Here is a 21,985-nt window from a genome sequence, read left to right as displayed (position 1 = left end):
TATACTGAAATGAGCTTTTGAAACATTTTGAATTTTAGAGTAATTTACAGGACACTTTGTTAGGCATAGTAAAATTTAGTTCTTTTTCTCATACAAAAAATTCTTTTCAATTTTTTTTTTTTTTTCTTAGTTTATCAAGAAAAGCTCATTTCAATAAATATTAGGAGACCTAATAAATAAGTCAAAAAAAGTTTAGATACCTGCGAGCTGTGTGCGTTCCTGAGAAAAGGTACATCAAGTATAAAAAAATCACGTTTGGAGAAAAAACTTTTTATGTAAAAATCCTCATTTATCAAAGCAGTCAATTACAAATTAAAACTAGATTTTTTACAGTTCTAATTTTCATAGATATTAAAGAATGGTATTTTTAGAAAGATAAAAGTGTAGAGAATTTGAAAATGCAAAAATCTGAAATCAGCATTTTTTGAAGATTTCTGGGTTCCAACACGCCTTAAGGTTATTTGAAATGCAGAAATTTAAACACAGAGGAACTTAACCCACAGATGAAGGGAGGAAAAGAATAGAATGGCCATGCTATTCCAATTTCAGCTAATGAAAAAGACAAGTTGTCCATAAAAGCTAACAATGAATGTTTTGCATCATTCTAAATACAGGGTGTCCTAGAATTCTTTCCCTGATTACAAATACTCATAAGGCATAAAATATGGCACATTGACACATACTTTTAAGCTTGAATTGCATGTAACATATTCAAGTTTTAGTGTACACAATTAATAAATTACTACATGTGATTCTTTCATTCCCAGAAGGATATCCAAGCAATATTCCAATTCCATCCATGTGTTGGTGAATATTACATAAGGGATGGATCTTCTAGTAAACCTGGTCCTTGGCCTGGTCCTTCCCCAAAGGAAGAAATCCAGTGGTTTTATGTCCGGTGATCATGAAGGCCAGTTTACGGGACCATCACAGCCAATCCATCTTCCCAGAAATTTTGTAAAGGCATGGACATCTAATCCCCAATAAGGTGACCCACCAGCTTGTTGGAAAATTAAGTCTGGAATGTCCTGAATCTGAAACACAACAATAACTGCAACATATCAAGGTAGGTATTGACTGTGATCATCTTTTCATTGAAGAAAAAAGGTCCTATGTTTTTACTGTGCATAAGACTGCACCACATATTCAGCTTAGGGTTGTCTCTGATGATCTTAAACACATCGTGGAAAATCTTGCACCCCCCAGATTCTAGCAATGTGTCAGCTGACACTACCATTCAAATGAAATGTGGCCTCATCTGAGAAAAGGACATGTTTAAGATCTCAGACAGCATGGCAACATAATGAGTATAATGTCATAATGAGCATTGTAATCCAACAAAGAAAGTAACAATACGTATGCACACCAAAACTTGAATATGTTACATGCAATTCGAAATTTAAAAAAATTTGTTTATGTGTCATATTTTGTGCCTTACGAATATTTGTAATCAGGGAAAGAATTCTGGGACACCCTGTAAGTTTTCAACTGCTCAAAATTATTCTACAGGACTTATTTCAAAAGTTTATTTAGAAATTACACATATGGGCATGCATTATACATTTTTTAATTTTATGTAATACAGTAGACTCCTGATTATCCGCAGGCGGATTATGCGCGGAGCGGATTATCTGCGCCTGCCGCACAAAGTTTTTTTTTTAAAAGCGTAAAGCAAAGAAAATAAAAATGTTCACAAAACTGAGCGAAACAAATTTGCTAAACATCATGCTTATTTATGGCAAAAATATCCCAGGCCTTCTCGGAACCTTCCCCTCTGATGAGTAAGTGATTTCTTACTCACTCTTGCAGTGCCCACTCCACGGCCCTCTCTCGTCTTAATCTTACTGATACGTCTTACTTAATCTTACTGATTTTACAGTTATGCTTTGTAATTACATAATACATTGCATTATTAAAACAGTACATATGTTTTAATTTTTCTGTGTATTCTTGACACCTCTCGTAAGTACAAAGCACTTCTGTTTTCATTAACAAAATGCATTTTAGGTTAGTTTTGAGTGATATACTAAAATATTAAGTGTTAGTTAAACATTTCCTGCTGTTTATCTTACATTTTATTGTACATATACATTTTTCAAAATTGGAATAACTGTTTTCTCTTTTCCTATACCCATTTTTAGCTTTTTTCGGATTATCCGCGATTTTTATTATCAGCAGCAGTTGCGCCACCCAATTCCGCGGATAATCGGGAGTGTACTGTATATAATATTTATATAAAACTGCACAACACACTTATATATATATGAATATACAATTCTCACATTAGCTTGGATAAACTTTCCATATTGGCCTCTTAATTCCATACTGTTCTGTAAGGATTTATTTTAAGTTTTCCTTTCCTATCCCTCCTGATTTTAGTTTCCTGCCGGAATGTAAATTTTTAATGATGTAGTAGTATGCTAATCTAAAAGTGTTTCAGAAGCCATATTTAAGCTGAGTTTCTCAAGTTCGTAAAGAGTAGCCGCAGAGTTAGTTCTGAGTTTTGCTGCATGTTTGAAATTAGCTCTATTAGTCATTGTTAGACACTCATCAGATTTATACTGCTATTCCTGGGCTCAGCTTTGCTATTTTCAGCTGATTTAGCATTAGTTAAGCAAAGGATTTGTTACATTTTTGTCTTCTATTAAATTTAAGTTAACCACAAGTGGTTGTGAATTGTGAGCACCAAGTGCATGCATCTGTTTATTTTGGTTCAAATAAAAAGTTTATTTAAACCTTCTGCAGTACTTATTCTTCAAAGACATAGTGAGTATTCACTACTTTGTCTTCTATGTAGAGTCAACAAAGAACACACCGACTCTACAGTTCTTTTAACGAAAAAAGAAAATTTTTTTATCCTCAGATGTTTTATGACAAACCTCTTCTGCTTCAGGGTCTTTAAAATGAAATTTGAGCTACAAAATGTGAATAAGTTTAGATGCTTATTTACTTTGATGTTTAAATTATATCATCCATCAGTATCCTTAAAAAAATAAAAATAAATAAAAAATAAACCTAGAACAAATTTTTAATGGTCCTTTCTGCTCCTCTGTAGCAAAATAAGTAAATAAATAAAAAATATTTTTATTTCAAAACACTTACAAGTAAGAGTGCATCAGTACTACAGCTAAACTTTTTATCCCCTTATCGAGAATCTTTTTCAAATCATTTCTTAATTTTTCCTCATTTAGTGGCGTCCACACTTCTATCTATAAAAACAAATAAAGCTTCATTCGTGTGACTTTGTAAGTAAAACAGCAGAAACTCTCTATTTTGAAATTGGGATCAGCAAGAATACAAATGTACTATTAACACTCAATTGGGATGTTGTATTTTTTAATATATTATTATAATTATTTTTAAAATGCAGTTTTATTTACATGGAATTAATTGTAACAACAGACAAAACAGAATTTAGAATATTTTGCCTTGTAAGGCCATTACTGATAGTCCACTAGTGATTACTTACATTTTCACCAGTAGTTCCAATCAAAACAGGACATGATTTTTTTATCTGACACTGATCTTGCTGTAACACAATTCTCTCTTCAATTTCAACAATTTCTTCATATAGGTCATCGGGGCAGTTAATTTCCTGAAAATTTTTTTATTATATTACTTATGTAAAATATTTTCAAACTTAATTGAAACATTTCAAATAATAAGTACATTTTTGTGCTTCAAACTGGTGTTCAGTTGCTTATCAGAATTATAATGAAAAATGCCACCCAACCATTATAGCGGTTAGAGTCGCTGACTGCGGTGCCAAAGGGCCCGGGTTCGAATCCCAGAGAAGACATGGATGTTCGTAAATGTACAGTGTCGGTGCGGCATGGCAGCACTCTAAATATGAGGCGAGCCAAAAGTCCTCTCGCATGTTTTGGTGGAAGGGAAGAGGAGTGGGAGAACCTCCGACACGTCCCCCTTAGAGTGCTCTCCATCAAAATTGGGGGCGGAACTAAGCTAAAGCGCACTGTCACCTAAATGATGCTAAAGACTGTTCCAGTAGCAGGCATAATCTAGCACTTCTTGCTATGAGGAATTTTGTGACTACTTCAGACAAGTGAGCATAAGCAACAACAAAATGAAAAATAATAATTTTTTATGTTCCATGCACTTAAAACGTTTAATAACTTTTAATGTACCATACATAACTCATTAAAATACAGATATAATACTTTTTCATTGTTCTATCAGTTATTAAAGATTGAGGTGAAATACTGAAATCTCTGCGAAATAGACAAACTACACTCTACATTGCAAATGACTACTCTGCAACCCCCAGATCACACTGAAGTTTTTTTTTTTTTTTTTTTTTTTTTTGAGGGAAGTTGTTTGTTTTTTGCCTGCAGCAAGATTAATAGAACTTATCATTATTGATTACATTTCTCTATGCCTATATATTTTCCTAATTTTTAACAACTAAGGATGTTCTTCAGATTTAACTGAAAATAGAGCTAGTAGAATTGATAAAATCTAAACAAGAGCATTGATCAATCAATGGTTTCTAATAATTTAAATTTTTGTTAATAACTATGGTTTGGTAACTAGAAATTGGCAAAGCTCCTGAGGGCCATATGCCTAGCAGAAGGAATGCCTTCATGGAGAACTTTCTAAGGGAATACCCCCACAGTTTGCTTTTATAACTATTATTTTGAAATTTCTGTATAACATTCTTACAGCTTTTACAATAAATATACTGCTTGTCGCTCTTTTATTGATCTTTGTTTTCAAGATTTCTAATACTGAAATCAGGGACTCTTTTGCCGAATACCTTGTATACAGTCAAAAGTCGTTAATTCGGACACCCATAATCCGGACCTCAAAGATACAAACTTACTGCGCATGCGTCGCGTTCACGCATGCGCAGAAATTATGGATGCGTAAGACCTTTACGGCTGCGAATATACGTGTGTGCATAATACGTTTATGCATGTGCATTTAATGTATAACGGACGGTATAAGCTAAGCTAAAATTATCTAATTCAGTTAATATTGCAGATAGCGTTGTTCCTTAATCTTTGAATTGGATTCTGCTTATTATTTTTTGCAGACAGTTAGAGCAATTTTATAAAAGTAAGTTTGAACTTTCGATTATGTCGAATAGAATTTCTGATATATATTTACTAATATGTAAAGGATCTACAAAGCGAAAGTATGTTTCGAAGTCAATTAAACAAAAAGTGAAATTGCTGCAAACAATGGATAAAAGCATATCCTTCATTTCTCTAACCATTCCGAAATCTGTTTATCAATTTCACTCTGCTCTGCGGCGGGGGGAGGGGGGGAATGCCACGGCGTGCAATGAATTGGAAGTTGATCTGTCAGCACTATCTTTATCTTCAGGGCAGATATTTTTATATTATTTGGTTCATAATTCCTTACTTTCATCTCAATGTATTCCGTCTTTGATATGATTTAAATTAAATTCCTCGTCATTATAATTCGCTTCCGATAGTGAAGAAAGTGACACAGAGGTTATTGAAAACGAAAAAATTTCGATTGACAAATTAGTCGCTATTCTCGACACAGCAATTATAGGACTTGAACAGCGGAACTTTGTAACTGAAGAAGAAATTATGTCTGTTTATAGAATTAAAGAGAAAGTATTATCACATAAAACGAAGCAACTTAGACAACTTACATTGAAAGACATGTTTAATAAAGTAAACAAATAAATATTAAGCCTTTTTTTTTGTAAATTTTGATACCCTTTAGATCATAATTGTTCTTTATTTCATAAATTACGGTTTCATATTTTTAATTTTATAATTTCTGCATGCCATCTTACCAGATTTAAACTGATGATCTATAACCCGGAAAAATCGATAATCTGGAATCGCCGAAGTCCTGACAAGCCGGGATTAATGACTTTTGACTGTATATATATATATATATATTATTATTAAAGTAAGAAATTTAGAATTAATTTTTCACAAAGACTAACAACTGAAATTCATAATTAATAAATTTCAATTAATCCATTAAATGTTACACAGAATTTAATAAATATGTCAGCCATCAACTTTCCGTTTAGGCCACCATTCTCAGGTCATGCCATTCTCCAACAATCTCCTCCTCCTTGTCAGAAGATGATAAAAATGCATCCACTCTGGGCAGTTTTCTAGCAAGAATAATTTCACTGCTGCTATCGCTTTCACACTCTCGGACTGACAAGATTATTAAGATTAATAGTTTTTGTTGACTGCTGCTTTGACTTTTGAAGAGAATATAGATCGTTGTGTACATGGATACCGAGTTTGCGCAATTCTTTGACTTGTTATTTGGATAGAGAGCTGCCATTGTTCGCTCTGAAATCATTGAGTTTATTACTCAAAAAATCGTTAAAGCTTTGCAAAACATGAAATAGATAATAAAACAAATTCTAAATTCCAAATTTGGGCTTCCAGATACCCATAGTCAGGTGGAGACGTACGTTATTAAAAATTCAATAGCTCTAGGTACTGTTGTTTCACTCAGTGCGATTAACATACATACATTGATGCAGATTCTTCATTATTTAATTTCTTTAAATATGATATAGGGCAATAATATTTGGTGCCAACAATTTGAAAAGTAATACAACCTTTTAAAGTTTTCAATGCAAAATGCCAAAAGAAAATTAATAGCCCTCCCTTCTGGGCTAATGCCCTTTGGGCTAAAAATAAAATAAATGTAGAGAAATAAATAAAAATAGAAACACTCTTTGCTAATAATCTTTCGAGGTTTCTGAGGCAAATTTGTACTCAGTGATAGGAAGTTGCATGACAAGAGAACAATAAAAAGAAAAATTAATCCTTCTTTTTTGAAAACTGCTTTTCAGTAGGGAGAAGGGAAACACTACATAGGAAAAAAATGCAAACTGTGATGCAATCAAAATATTTCACATTCATAAAATTCAAAATGCAGTTATTTCTTCTATAGTTCTTGGTAGGGGAAAGAAAACAATGGCACAGGCAATGCAAGACAGGGATCAATGGGAAAGAAAGGCAATGCTAAAGGATTGAGAAGAAATAAAATTAATATGGATTACTAATTCAAATAAACATTCCAACACTGTAAAACTTACAAGAATTGAAGAATGCGAAATTGATACAGTAGTGTTCAATTACAGATACAGTAGTGCTGTTCTTTAAGAAGCCAACAGTATTCTTGTAAATAGAGTATTATTGTAAGAAAAGACTAAAGAAGTTTCAGAAAGTCTGGGACTACAGAATTTCTAAACACCAAATAATCAGTTGAACAAATTTAAGCAAAGACATAACAATTTGTAGAGACATTAGGATTTCTGAAGGCAGGAAATATGAAAAAATTAGCAATGCCCTAGCAGGGATTCACACCCTGGACCTCTCGAATACATGCTGAGTGTGCTAACCATTACACCACGAAGGATGGAGAAAATCCCTTATATACCCCCTTTTAAAGGGCAACTGAGGATTAGGGTACCCAATCACCATATTCTGGTGGTAAGGAATCATCCTTCATCACCTTTCTGTTTGGGTGCCACTGTAGAGTCATTAAGTTATGTAGAAGCATGAGACGTGAAAAATGTGCAGTGCCCTCACCAGGACTCGAACCCTGAACCTCTCGAATACACGGTGAGTGTGCTACCATTACACTGTGAAGGCATGCTGAAAGGATGGCGAAAATACCTTATATGCTTCCCCTTTTAAAGGGCAACTTAGGATTGCGGTAACCAATTGCAGAATCGTGGTGATGAAGAATCATGATTCATCACCTTTCTGTTCAGGCACCACTATAGTCATTAGGTTATTTTGAAACAGGAGACATGAAAAATGTACAATGCCCTTGCCAAGCCTCAAACCCTGCACCTCTCAAATATGCACCGAGTGTACTAACCAGCACGCTGGAAGGAAGGAGAAAATACCTTATAAACTATAATTACTCACTATCTTTGGTGAAGAAAATAGATATGCAACATGTAACAGAATGGATAAAAAAGCTAAATGAAATTTCTAAAGGATATGAGGCTAAACACATCTAAAATGCTAATGAAACTGGATTATTTTAATAAATTTTGCCTAACAAAACACTATGCTTCAAAGGAGAAATATACTCTGGTGTTAAAAGCTGTAAGGAAACGCCAATATTGTAGTAACATGGAAGGAGAGTTTGAGCAATCATTTGTAATTGGAAATGCTAAAAATACCAAGATGCTTCAAACACACCAATCCAAAAACTTTCTGTCGATTGGCAACATAATAAAAAGCATGGATGATGCAAAACATAATGTCAGAATGGTTGATTCCTCTTGATGAAACAACGTCTAATAAAAATAAAAAGATTCTGCTATTTCTTGACAATTTGCAGCTCACCCACCATATGTGAAGTTGAGATCAGTGTTTTTTTCCACCTAATGTAACATTAATATAACAGCCTTTGCAAAAAAGGCATAATTAGAAGTTTCAAGGTTCATGACAAATCTGTTTTTATGGCATGCTCCTAGTCAAACTTCTTGTGGAAATAATGATCAGCTTGTAAATGTCCGATTACTTAAATTTCAGTTTGTCTACTTTTTTTTAATTTTACAGTAAATACAATTCTATTTAAAGCATGCTTAGTATTAAATATTCCTTATTGTTCTTAGTAGTAATTTAAATTTTTTAATGTCAAATTTAAGAAATTTCGAATAAATTCTTTTTGTGGCATATATTGTCCCTCTCGTATTGAACAGTGGGTTAAATATGAAAATTTTTGTTGTATATGAACTGGTGCATGTGGCAGAGTTTTGTAATATCCATATTAATATTACCACAAATTTTAGTTATGTTCCTGAGAAAGGGTAATGGGAAAAGTTAAAAACTTTAAACTCATATTACACTTCTTTTAAAGTAGGCTTTTTAAAATTCCAGTTTCGAGTGCCCTTAGTGAAAATACTACTGATAAAAACGAATTGTTTCAACTTGTCAAAATCAACAGCCCTGCTCAAATGCAAATATATTTAGATATTAATAAAAGCTTGTGTACATTGATGACATAAAAAATATTTTATTTCAACCACAGTTGATGCGGTCAGCTTTAACAAAAATAGCTTGAAAAGTAGTAATAAGAGCCAAATGAAACGTGCGACATAAAAAAGTACACACATCTTAAAATACACCTTCCAATTAAAAAAAATCATGTTAATTGTTGGTGACAAAGAAGGGTTTAAGATCATTAGCAGTTGCCCAGACGGTATAGTGGTTAGAAGAGGTACTTATAGTATCGAAGGGTCCGGGTTCGAATCCCAGAGAACACATAGATGTTTGTAAATGTATAGTATTGTTGCACCATGACAGCACTCTAAATATGCGCCGAGCCAAAAGTCCTCTCGTGTGGATTGGTGGGAGTGGAGAGGGATGGAAGATCATTGAATTCCCTCCCCCCTGGAGGTGCTCTCCCTCAAAATTGGAGGTGGAAAATAGAAGTCTTACCCCTCTTAGGAATAGGCTCTGGTAACCATTGTTCCATGTAGTAAGGACAAGACAACAACAGATCATTAGCAACTTTAATATTCAAGAGGAAAAAATGCTTGCAATGCACAGACTTTGAAACAAAGCTGGGTAAAGTATTTTCATCGAATTTATGTTAAGTACAAAACTCTATTGTTCATTTCATACATTTTTCCAATAATTAAGCTTTTTAATTAAGACATGCATGCCAACCTATGACACTCAAAAATCAAGAAATTTTTCTGAAGGGCAAAAAAAGATTTTTAAATGATAAAAACATATTTTTTAATAATGAATTAACTTTAAATAGTTACTAATTAATATCTGAAAGTTCAGTTACTAATTCTTAAATGCAAACAGTACATTCTGCATTAATAACTTTCTGGAACTTCGTTTCCACAGAAAGAAAAATAATTTTCCTTTTTTTTTTTTTTTAAATAGAATGCATGTTATCCTTGTATTTTTATATGTATGCACATATTTGAGAACATTGGCCTTTCCACCGTGTGAAATCAAAAAAATGCAATGACAAATGGTATACGTCACAAATGTATTACAGTTCCTTGAGTAAATTATAGAAGGAAAATCATTTCCCGAAAGCATGTGCGCTGACACACAGCTTAGGGATGAAATGAATGAAATAACAACCTCGATCTTGCTCTGTGCTCATTGGCTAATATGTGCCAGAAGACGCGCAGTGGCACTCGATGCTCAATGGAGAAATGGAACATGACGTTTTTGGACATGTGTTCTCACTCACAAACCAGAAGTGTGCCAAAATTTCTCATCGATGAAACTAATTTGGTTTTTTATGCAGTCTAGAGAAAAACCATGTGCTTTCAGACATCCAAAATCACTTTTTGGGGATTGCAAAGACAGAAGTATTAAGCCAAGCTACATAAAAATTGTGAGAAATTTTAAGAATAAGAGAATGTCAGGAGAAATATGTTATAAATCGGATTGGTGGGAGAACGATCAGAAATCTGCAGAGTTGACAACTTTGTTAAGAATTTTAATTTTTTACTACCTTCAAATTTGAAAAAAAAAAAAAAACTGACTTCTTACTTATTTATATCATTTATTTTATTTAGAGCTTGATAGAACATGAATTTTTAATTAAATTACATTTTTAGTATGTATCTTCCGAAGAAGATATACCTCTTTTTACAGGACAAAATATCTGGTCTGCTGGGTGTCTCTTACCGGGAGATAATACTGTATTTGTTCTTTTAAAATTGGCATATTTTTGTTTTCATTGATATAAGAAAATCATACCAAACTAAATATTTTCGGTCTAGATTGGTTTCCAATATGTAAAGTGTCTTTAAAGCCAGCACTTATGACTAGGGCTATTCTTTCTCCTTTCCTTTCTAAAAGTGCATTGGTGGCAACAGTTGTTCCCATCCGTATCCAGTCAAGCTCACTTGTACCGATGGGCTTACCTGGATCATAATTCTGACTCGAAACCTAAAAATAAGTAAAAAACATTAAATTTTATACTTTATATACATGATCATAAAGCATTAGTGTAACAAAAGGGGTAACTGAAAACTGAGATAACAGAATATATTCAAACTCAAGACTGTTCTCTAAACATAGTTGCCAAATGTAAGTGAACAAACAAAAATTTTAAAAATCCGAAAGTTTTCAGATTTTATATTATAGAAAAAGTTTTTTTTTTTAACAGTTTATCTATTAAATATCATGTTCTTTGAACTCCAACCACAAAATTCAATTCAACAGCAATAACACAAAATAATTTAAAAAGAGAAAATCTTTAAAATTTCCGATACACAGTGTTGTCCACTGGAGATAATTTTTTTCTTCCACACACTGTAGCACTGCTCGTGAGTCTGTTAATCAAACACGTAATCATTTACAGTAATGTCTCATATTTGAAAATTTTTCATGACAAAATTCACTTTTCATATGATCCCTAAAGTAATCACTTCTTTTCCCCTATAATTCTTGCTTATTCCCTCCCCCCCCCAGCTTTCAGCCAGAGCATCTTGCATGATAATGAGCAACTTACTTATTCTTTGTCCATATCTCACATAAAAATTAAAATTTTCTCTATTTCATTAAAATAGCTCATGTGATTAAAATAATTAATCTGAAAACCTATATTACCTAATTCCTTTTTCAAGCTAGCAGTGAGGATCTATGACTAATTGTTCAAGAAATATTTAGTTGCAAAACAGTTTTTAAAAAATCTTCCATATTATAATAATTTCTGAATATAAAGTAGTAAAAACTGCAGTCAAAACTCATTAATCAGATTACATTATGATGATAAAGGAGATGACCTATTCCATTTAAAGACAATACTTATTCCATTTTTATTGTAGTGTTTAATGATTGCTCTTTCCATAAATTCTGTCACATCTAAAAGGCAAAAGATACAGAGGGCCATTTTCAAATTTTGCTTACATATGCTGTCCCAGAAGAAAAGAAAGGAAATTCAAGATATTTTAATACTTAAAATTTAATTTGAGCAATGCACTGCATAAAGATGAGTATAATATATTTCTAGAATTTAAAATATAAAAAAATATTTTAAAAACATTTAAAAAATCCATTGAAATTTTTTAGATATAAATTTAGCAAATCAATAAAAATGATTTGTCTTCCGCTTCATGTCAAGTCCCTTACCTTGCGATTATTTTACCCACAATTAGTTTGTAAACCTGCCTAAAAGGGACAGTGCATATTCAGTGGCATTGATAAACTAGTCAAGCTAAGCTTGACTACTTTGAATACGTACTGCCTCCTTCAGGCAGATTTACAAACTAACTGTGGGTAGAATAATCTCAAGGTAACGGATTTGACATGAAGCGGAAGACAAATATTTTTTATTGATTTGCTAAAGAAAAAAAAAAACTTCTGTAATTAATTTCTATTTTGAATATAACACATTAATAGTTCACATTTAAAATAATTAATCTTCTTCATTTAAAAAAATTAATTAGGTTACAAAACAAAGAGGTTGAATATCGTAAAACTTGAAAGGGATAGGTATTTTTGCTTACGATCACATTTTTTTAAATTTATATCTAAAAAATTTCAATTCATTTCTACAATCTTAAATTGTAGAAATATATTTATAGTCATCTTTATGTAATGCATTGCTCAAATTAAACTTTAAATATTAATATATCTTGAATTTTCTTTTTCGTCTTCCGGGACAGCATATGTAAGCAAAATTTGAAAATAAGCCCATAATAAATTGTGCAAATGATCAAATTTGAACTAAGTCATATGCAGGACATTTGGAAAATAAAGAGGTCATTTTACATTGAATTTGATGAATAATACCAACAATTTATCAATGCTTCATTTCTGATATCAAAGTTCATTCATATAACTCATAAACACCTGAAAAACACAGTTGCATAAATTTGAAACATCACTAAAGAAAAGAGAAATATCAGAATGCATAACAATAGGGTTCAAATCTAGACTTCTGCAACTCTAAATGATGAGATGCTAATAGATGCTTCAGATGATAATAAAGTAGCTGAACAGACAAATTCATCAAACTTATTAATAGTGGAAAGTTATCTCTATAACAAATTTAAAATACTGAAAAAACTGGTCTTTGCTGGCAATATGTGCCCAGAAATACCTTGACAACTTCTACAGAAAAGCCCAATTTATGTCAGATTATAAGGCAAAACTAACAATTTTGACATGTACAAATGCCACGAGAATGCAGAAAGAAGTTAACTTTTCATAATCATAAAAATATGACTTTGGGTATTTAATGGAGTAAAGAATTTCCCTGTTGAATAAATTGCCAAATGTCATCTTTCAAATAAAACAGCATGAACAACATAAACAAATGCTTGGTTTGAAATTATTCATACCAGAAGCTTGGCAATATTTAAAATTGACTGGTTTACATGATGATGTAAAAAATACTTCTCATCAAGGACAACTATTTGACTTATACTTTATTTTAGCAAAAGATAACCTCTCTGTCTTATCTTTTCTTCCAAATTATGTATCCACCATTCGTCCAATGGATATCAGAGTGCTGCACATCGATATGCAGATATTAAGTACTGTTTTTAAAGTTTACGCTAAATTTTCTAAACAGTGACAAGACCATTCAAGACTTTTTTTAACATTTTAATACAAAATCTCTTATGTGAAGTACTGAAAGCAAATTGGATGTCACAATCAAAAGGCGAAATTTTCCAATTAATGGAAGAAATCTGGGTTGATCTTTAGATTACGGTAACATGGCGATTTTTGGGCGAAAATCTGGCGACCAACTCTCCTACAGCAACCCACTATTTTTTTTTCCCTGCCACCATTTTGTCTTCACGAAGTAAAGACATGTTTCTTTTCTTTTTATCTACTGAACACTTCTTCCAACAATCTACTAGCCGAATTACACATATGCTATAAATTTTATCAAACAAAACTGCTTAATCATGACAAATATTCACTGCAAAATTGAGAAAAAGTGCACAATACCATACTCCTTACACGTTTTTCAAAATAACGCATACACATAAACCATGTACACGTCGACTTATTTTTACTTAAAAAAACATCCCAGAATTACACAAAAATGGCATTGCGCACACTCTTCAATATATCCATGTACTCTGCTTTTTTCTCATAAATTAGAAAAATTTCACGAAAATACAAGACAATTTTCTGAATCTTTAAACCCGGTAAAAAGAACATATATGAAATTACCTGATCGCAAAAAAGTATATACCCTTTCCAAATATGAACATTTCCACATATAAAATAAATATAATATCCAAAAACTTTTACCTCTAAATCATCTATTATATTATAAACGTCAACAACGAATTCATACCGCAAGCATTACAAATACTTAGTGTCAAATATTTAAATTATTTCCATGCCCGTTTACTTCAACTAAAACGCATACCAAATTCCTACAAACATAAAATTCACAAAATAGCTATCATTTAATTAAAATATCACTAAACCATGTACACGTCGACTTATTTTTACTTAAAAAAAAAATCCCAGAATTGCACAAAAATGGCATTGCGCACACTCTTCACCATATCTATGTACACTGCTTTTTTCTCATAAATTAGTAAAATTTCACGAAAATGCATGACAATTTTCTGAATCTTTAAACCCGTTAAAAAAAAGATATATGAAATTACCTAATAACGAAAAAGTATATACCCTTTCCAAATATGAACATTTCCGTAAATGTGCATGGAAATAATTTAAATATTTGATACTAAGTATTTGTAATGTTTGCGGTATAAATTCGTTGGTGACGTTTATAATATAATAGATAATTTAGAGGTAAAAGTTTTTGGATATTTTATTTATTTTATACGTGGAAATGTTCATATTTGGAAAGGGTATATACTTTTTCGTTATTAGGTAATTTCACATATGTTCTTTTTAACGGGTTTAAAGATTCAGAAAATTGTCATGCATTTTCGTGAAATTTTACTAATTTATGAGAAAAAAGCAGTGTACATGGATATGGTGAAGAGTGTGCGCAATGCCATTTTTGTGCAATTCTGGGATTTTTTTTTTTTTTTAAGCAAAAATAAGTCGATGTGTACATGGTTTAGTGATATTTTAATTAAATGATAGCTATTTTGTGAATTTTATGTTTGTAGGAATTTGGTATACGTTTTAGTTGAAGTAAACGTGCATGGAAATAATTTAGGCTGATCTTTAGAATATGGTAACTGGTAGTTTAGGGACATTTTGGAGGCAATAAAGGTTACTACCTGGGACTTTGGTAATAACGTCAGCAGTACTCAGTTCCGATTACGCATTATTTTGTGTCAGGGAAATGAGAGATCATGGGATATGTCATGTGATATTAATGGACGAATTACGGTTCTTTAATCGGAAAAGGGGGGAATTTGAAAAAATATCTGTGGCTGTATATTATTTTGTATTAAGCTTCATTGTGTGTTGTGTGAAGTAGGGTTGAATAATTTTGGGATTGTATGGCGCTGTCTAAAGTGAATTCTAGATGTGATAAAGAGAATTTTGCTTTTTATTTAGCGGAGGAAGTGTGGAGGAAAAATTCGCAGAAAAAATCGTTCGGTTGATCTTTAGATTATGGTAACTTGGTGATTTTTTGGCGAAAATTTGGCGACCAACTCTCCTACAGCAACCCACTATTTTTTTTTTCCCGCCGCTATTTTGTCTTCACGAAGTAAAGACATGTTTCTTTTCTTTTTATCTACTGAACACTTCTTCCAACAATCTACTAGCCGAATTACACTTATGCTAGAAATTTTATCAAACAAAACTGCTTAAACATGACAAATATTCACTGCAAAATTGGGAAAAAGTGCACAATACCATACTCCTTACACGTTTTTCAAAATAACGCATACACATAAACCATGTACACGTCGACTTACTTTTACTTAAAAAAACATCCCAGAATTACACAAAAATGGCATTGCGCACACTCTTCACTATATCCAGGTACACTGCTTTTTTCTCATAAATTAGAAAAATTTCACGAAAATACAAGACAATTTTCTGAATCTTTAAACCCGGTAAAAAGAACATATATGAAATTACCTGATCGCGAAAAAGTATATACCCTTTCCAAATATGAACATTTCCACATATAAAATAAATAAAATATCCAAAAACTTTTACCTCTAAATCATCTATTATATTATAAATGTCAACAACGAATTCATACCGCAAGCATTACAAATCTTAGTGTCAAATATTTAAATTATGGCTAATCTTTGGAATATGGTAACAGGCAGTTTGGCAACATTTTGGTAGGTGATAATGTGAGACTTTGGCAATAATGCAAGAAGTACCCAGTTCCAATTACGGATTATTTTGTCTAAGAGAAATGAGAGATCATGAGATATGTCATGTGACATTTATGGACGAATCACAGTTCTTTAATCGTAAAAGGGGGGAAATTTGGAAAAATATCTGCGTACTTTATAGCATTTTGTATTTAGCTTCATTCTGTGTTGTGTGAAACAGTGTTGCTTAATTTTTGAATCCCATGGCCCTATCTAAAGTGAATTCGAAATTTTTATTGCATTTATGTGATAACCAAAAGAATTGCTTGAATGGTGTACGAGTGTAGGATTAATTGCGGATAAGTATGAATGTCCGACATGTGGGAATGAAATGAGATTGTGTGAAAGGAAGGATATTACAGATAAGTTTGCATGGCAGTGCACGAAATCTGGTGAAAATGGACATTTTGTGAAACGGAGTGTAAGGAAGGGTACCTGGTTTCCTGAAAGTCATTTGAGTATGGGTGAAATTTTATTAATTTCTTACTACTGGGTGAATAGACTGCCAGTTGACTACTGGATTTCGGATTTAGAAATTAGCAGTAGTACTGCAGCCAGTTGCAACTCTTTCTGTAGGGAAGTGGGCGTGGAATTTTGCAAGGATGATATGGGTATGCTTGGTGGTATGAATGTTATTGTTGAAATTGATGAAAGTAAGTTTGGGAAGCGCGAGTACCAGAGAGGTAGGAGAGTGGAAGGAAAATGGGTATTTGGTGGGATTGAAAGGGGTAGTATTAAGTGTTTTTTTTTTAAGGTTGTGTGAGATAGAAGTAAAGATGGCTAATCTTTGGGATATGGTAACAGGTAGTTTGGCAACATTTTGGTAAGGTGATAAAGGTTACTAGCTAGGATTTTAGCAATAATCTGAGAAGTACACAGTTCAAATCACAGATTATTTTGTCTCAGAGAAATGAGAGATCATGAGACATGTAATGTGACATTTGAAAATGTCACCGCAAAATGTACGAGTTAAAATAAGCAAAATGTATATCATATTCAAGCAACACAGCGAAAACCTACAGGTTGCCGGCATTCATTGTGATTAAAAGGAAAATGAAAAGTTATCTTGCCATTCCCGCATTCGGGAGAATATCTCACTAAAGCTGGGGTTAAGCCGACATTTTTCGAATAAAATGTATGAGAGCATGAATTAAAGTTACCTCCGAAAGGACTCTTCGTATACCTTCACGAGGGGCATCCTCATAATTTGCGGGATCATCAGAAAGAAGCTTTAAGACTCTTACTTTACCTCCAGGGCAAACAGCAAAAACATCAGTAAAAGTACCACCCCTATCAATAGCAAAACAAAATTTGTCGTTCATAATTTTCACTCAAACAACCACAGCTTTACCACCCACACGTACATCCCGCGTGATTACGAAAGAACACATGTTTTATGTTTTAGGTGTAAACATTGCCACGTCTTCTTCGCTTGATACAAAGAGCTTCTTCTTCTACCCAGAAGTTCGTTGCTGGATGTTTAATGCATGAAAATTATGATTTCTTAATAATTCATGACGCATATGCATAAACAAAAAAACAGAAGAACAACAAAAAAAGAGCTTTTTTGTGGTCCTTAATTTAATTACGTAAAATGTCAATATGAAACTAAATAAATGTTTTATAATTTAAAATGTGCAAATAAAAACTTGATGTTTTACTTATTTAATTATTTTCCAAATTTCAGTCCATTATTTTTCATTTCTTATTTTGGAATATGAAAGCAATATATTCTTATTATTCTTGTTGTAGTTGTAACCGTTAATATTTCAGCTTAAAAACCAGGAAAGTTAAAAATTCATGTAAACAATCATTTCTGATCTGCAAATCTTTTGTCAGATTTCATGAGCAAAAAATAGGAAGAATTTTTAAAACATACCTTGAATGCACTTTTAAATTATTATTTTTCTCTTCAAAACCTGTACGATGATATGTAATTTTTGGAAGGTTAGTATCAATGGAACAAAATAACGAATTAGAAAAATTAAAAGTTGAAATTAAAACATGGGAGCAAGATTTTTTAAAAAGAAACTTAAGAAAGCCTGGCAAAGTGAGTTTCTGTATTTAATTATTATTATTATTATTATTGGTAACCAAAATTTATTCATTACATATTTTATTATCTCTTTTCTTCTATTTTTACTTTTAGGACGATATTAAAAATGCCTCTAAAAATATAAAAGGTAAGTTGATTGGGTCATATATTCATTTACTACAGTGTAAATATCTGTACAATATAAATGTGTGAGTATACTCTCTCCTCTTTTTCAGATGCATACCGAAATTATTGGAAATTACGAAATGAGAAATCTGAAGCCATTCAACTTTTAAAGGTAAGCTTTTTTTAAATGCATCTATCTCTCTTTTTTTTTTATCTGTCTTTTAAATGCATCTATCTCCTCATTTGCTCAAATAAAATTGTCTAATTCTCTCATTTCTGTATTTTGTGTTGTTTTCATTATTTTTTTACATAAATTATTCATGAAATAGGATGATGTATGGAGTTACAAGTTAAATAAGTCTAAGTTAAAGACATCCAGAGTGAAAGCTTCTGACTCTGCAACGAATAAAATCTGTGATAAGATAAGAAGAAAGTCTTCTACACTAAATTTTAAAGTAAAATATGTTTATTTCAATTATATAAAAGAAATTTTTTATAATTCATAATTTCTTATAACTCATATAATTCTAAGAATTTTATATATGTGTAATAAACCAGATAGTGAATCTCTTAAATTAATTTTATTTTATTTCAGGCAGTTTCTTCTGTTCATCAAAAAAAAGAAATTTCACAAAATGGGAACCATATAGATTTAAACAATGCTGATCCATTAGATGAAAAAGGTAGTTCTGAATTAACCGAAATTAATTCTGACCTGGAATATAAAGCAGACAGTGTGACTAAGAAGAATTTAATGATTTGTTATGATGCACCTAAACAAGTCAAAAGTATTAATATATTGTCACCTGCTATTAATTTAAATAGTTCTAAAAGAACTTTGCATTTTAATCAAGAAATTGATAGAGAATGGTTCGAAAGGTGTCTGAACAATTCAAATAAAGTACTTTCTCAAGAAAATAGTTCTGGGGAGGAAGAGGAAAAAATTTTATCTGTTTTCAGAAACATAAGTACTGATGTTCCATTGCATGTTGAAAAAAATGAAATGTGTACCTATTCTGAATGCAAAGCTCCAAAAGATGAGATTTCTAATAGCCAAAATAATGAGTCAGCTCCCTGTAGTGAGAAAGAGAAGCAGACAGATTTTGCTACTTCAGATGATGTCATATCATGCAGTTTTATCAGATCTAAAGAAATGGATTTGAAGATTGAAAATAATGTAAACAATGGGCAAAATTGTATGCCACGTAATGAAAATGGAATTTTAGATGATCTTTCACAAACTTTAAATAATGGTCATAATAAGGATTGTGGAAAAGACATTAAAATAAAAATTTCCAAGAAAAGAAAATTAAAGAAAGAACACTCTGAGGATTTCCCTGTGCTTAAAAAGTCAAAACAAACTGCTCATTTAGAAAAGTATGTGATTTCAGTTTTATTTATTTTTTTTTTTTTTAACAAAGCTATACAAATTTGAATACCTAGAGTAATTGAACATGTAATATGCAAATATTTATATATAATTGAAGGGATCACTTACAGTAATAAAAGCAACTGAATATTAGAAATTATTATATATTAAAATATTTATATTAAAAATATATATTCATTATATATTAAAATGCTGTAAAATATTATGTAAATTCGACAGATATTAAGTTTTTAATAATTATTATTTTAAATTCTCTCCGCCTCTCTTTCTCTTTTTTTTTTTTTTTTTTTTTTTTTTTTTTTTTTCCTTCCTGATGTTATATATTATACAAAAAAAATAAAATTTTTTATTTCTTGGTTCAGTAATGTAATACAGTACTAAACACAAGATCCAGACTTGGAATTTCAGCAATTCCGAATTTGGGAATTTTTCTGGTTATTGTATTATCAGTTTAAATCTAGTAAGATAATATGTAGAAATTATAAAGTATGTAATCATGAAGCATTTATAAACTTAAACTAAACTCAGTGGTGTAACAGCCCTAATGGGACTAGGTCTGCAGTGTCTGAAAATCTGCTTTCTTGACCATGGGCCCAGGGTTGCGTAAGCATATGCCCTGAACAAGTGATCAGCTTGTCGCAGGACCAGTGTTTAGTCCCCAAGCAAACTTGGTTCTCATTTTGTCGACGCAAGTGATGGAAATCGAGGGATGAAAGGCTGAGTCGACCTTGCCCAGCCGGGGAATCGAACCCCGGACCTGTGGTGCTGCTGCGCGACACGCTATGCACTGTGCCACCAGGACTCTTTATAAACTTAAGGGAATCAAAATTTAAAAAAAAAACCTCAATACTTATTTCTCTGTTTTATTAAACGTTTCTTTCAATCTAAGTTGTTTAAGTTGCTCTGTTTTTGTGGTAATATTTTCTCATTAATGCTATAGATAGACATAATTTCATGTGTTGTTAAAAGCCTCCGTTGTTCAAGTCCTGTAATTGCTGCCATGTCAAGAATTTGTACTAAATTTTCTCGTTCTAATATCCTCTACCTGTTATCTTACGGCCTATGCCTCCATTTCATTTACAAAATATTTTTGCATATATGGAAATTTATTGTCTGTTTATCTCAATTTCATTTAGATGATCTATTGTTTACATGGGGAAAGAAATTTCGGTATAACTCTGATATACGCCCTAATTTCACCAAATGTGGCGATATGTGTTCTGCGCTGGTTTTTGGCGCGATTGCATGTTGTATGGCAACCCTGTTGACGTTGAAAAATCTTTCACTGGAGTTCGTTGGTTCCCGTCATGCTTTGTGTCTGAAAAGCTAAGGGGGAAAGATTTTAATGGTGAAAATTGTTGAATTGAAGTTCGGCATAAGGAAATATCGTCGTGGCCATCCTGTTGAGGGGCAATAGGTATTTGGAGGTGTGGAAAGAAGTTATGAGAGATTATTTTTAGTGGCTAGGCATGATAGAATTAGGGATTTCTGATTATTTGTTATTTTATTTATTTGTGAACCATAGTATGAATTTTCTGGATAGTGTGTCTGGCTGTCATATAAATACGATAGTGATTACGTGGCGGTATGTTAAAGGCGGTATGAAATTGGTATTTTTGTTGTTCGAAAAAGCATTAATGGTAAGTGCATTTTATTTTATTCTTGTTCTTATTTTGTAGAATGTTATGTTCATTGTTTTTTTTAGTATGAATTTCTGTCGTTATTGTTTTTTTCAATTGTTTGAAATTTATTTTAGTTATTTTGTTGATTAGTGCGTACCGTCTGAATTGTGCAATTCGTAGATGTTTTTTAAAGTTGAAACAGAACGCTGTGTACATGGTATTCTTTGAAATTTATTGTTGTTTTGTTAATTTATTAAAGCGAGGTGTGCGTAGTTCGTAAATTCGTTCGTTGCCTAAATGGTGCCATTCGTAGATGTTTTTTTAAGTTAAAACATATCGCTGTGTACATGGACTCTTGTCAAATAATTTTGGTTAGAAACTTCACGGTTTTGCTACTTAAATTTTTTGTTTGGATTTTTAGCTTAAATTGTGTGTTCAAAACGTGGTTTTTGCATTCGCGAAAACCGTGTTTTTGGAGACATTTTTGGCTTAAAGTTCGAAATGTAGACAAAAAGTTTAGATAGCAATATGGCAGCGTGGAGTTTCTCACC

At 31.9% G+C, this 21,985-nt stretch overlaps 2 protein-coding genes across 6 annotated transcripts in view; one reads left to right on the top strand and one right to left on the bottom strand.

Annotated features, from left to right (window-relative positions):
- LOC118198772 (5-oxoprolinase) overlaps positions 1-17,682 on the bottom strand; it is a 187,030-nt gene extending 169,348 nt beyond the window's left edge. For 2 of the 3 annotated variants that reach the window (XM_085822870.1, XM_085822863.1), the window contains exons 1-4: positions 17,422-17,681; positions 10,728-10,919; positions 3,470-3,595; positions 3,103-3,209 (exon numbers count right to left, since the gene is read on the bottom strand). In XM_085822870.1, coding sequence (XP_085678996.1) covers positions 3,103-3,209; positions 3,470-3,595; positions 10,728-10,919; positions 17,422-17,583 — 587 coding nt within the window. In that variant the 5' untranslated portion in view covers positions 17,584-17,681. Of the gene's footprint in view, positions 1-3,102; positions 3,210-3,469; positions 3,596-10,727; positions 10,920-17,421 lie in introns of all 3 variants that reach the window. The other variant, XM_085822874.1, reaches the window with a different exon arrangement.
- Positions 17,683-17,996: 314 nt separating this feature from the next.
- The window catches only part of RecQ4 (RecQ4 helicase), a 105,541-nt gene continuing 101,552 nt past the window's right edge, over positions 17,997-21,985 (top strand). For 2 of the 3 annotated variants that reach the window (XM_035370531.2, XM_085822851.1), the window contains exons 1-5: positions 17,998-18,311; positions 18,411-18,444; positions 18,533-18,594; positions 18,752-18,877; positions 19,018-19,799. In XM_035370531.2, the coding sequence (XP_035226422.2) occupies positions 18,219-18,311; positions 18,411-18,444; positions 18,533-18,594; positions 18,752-18,877; positions 19,018-19,799 (1,097 nt within the window). In that variant the 5' untranslated portion in view covers positions 17,998-18,218. Of the gene's footprint in view, positions 18,312-18,410; positions 18,445-18,532; positions 18,595-18,751; positions 18,878-19,017; positions 19,800-21,985 lie in introns of all 3 variants that reach the window. The other variant, XM_035370522.2, reaches the window with a different exon arrangement.

This window comes from Stegodyphus dumicola, chromosome 1, assembly GCF_044657685.1.
Source record: "Stegodyphus dumicola isolate Sdum_Otavi_A_Nest chromosome 1, ASM4465768v1".
Lineage (NCBI taxonomy): Eukaryota > Metazoa > Arthropoda > Arachnida > Araneae > Eresidae > Stegodyphus > Stegodyphus dumicola.
This window is presented reverse-complemented; position numbering and strand designations above follow the sequence as displayed.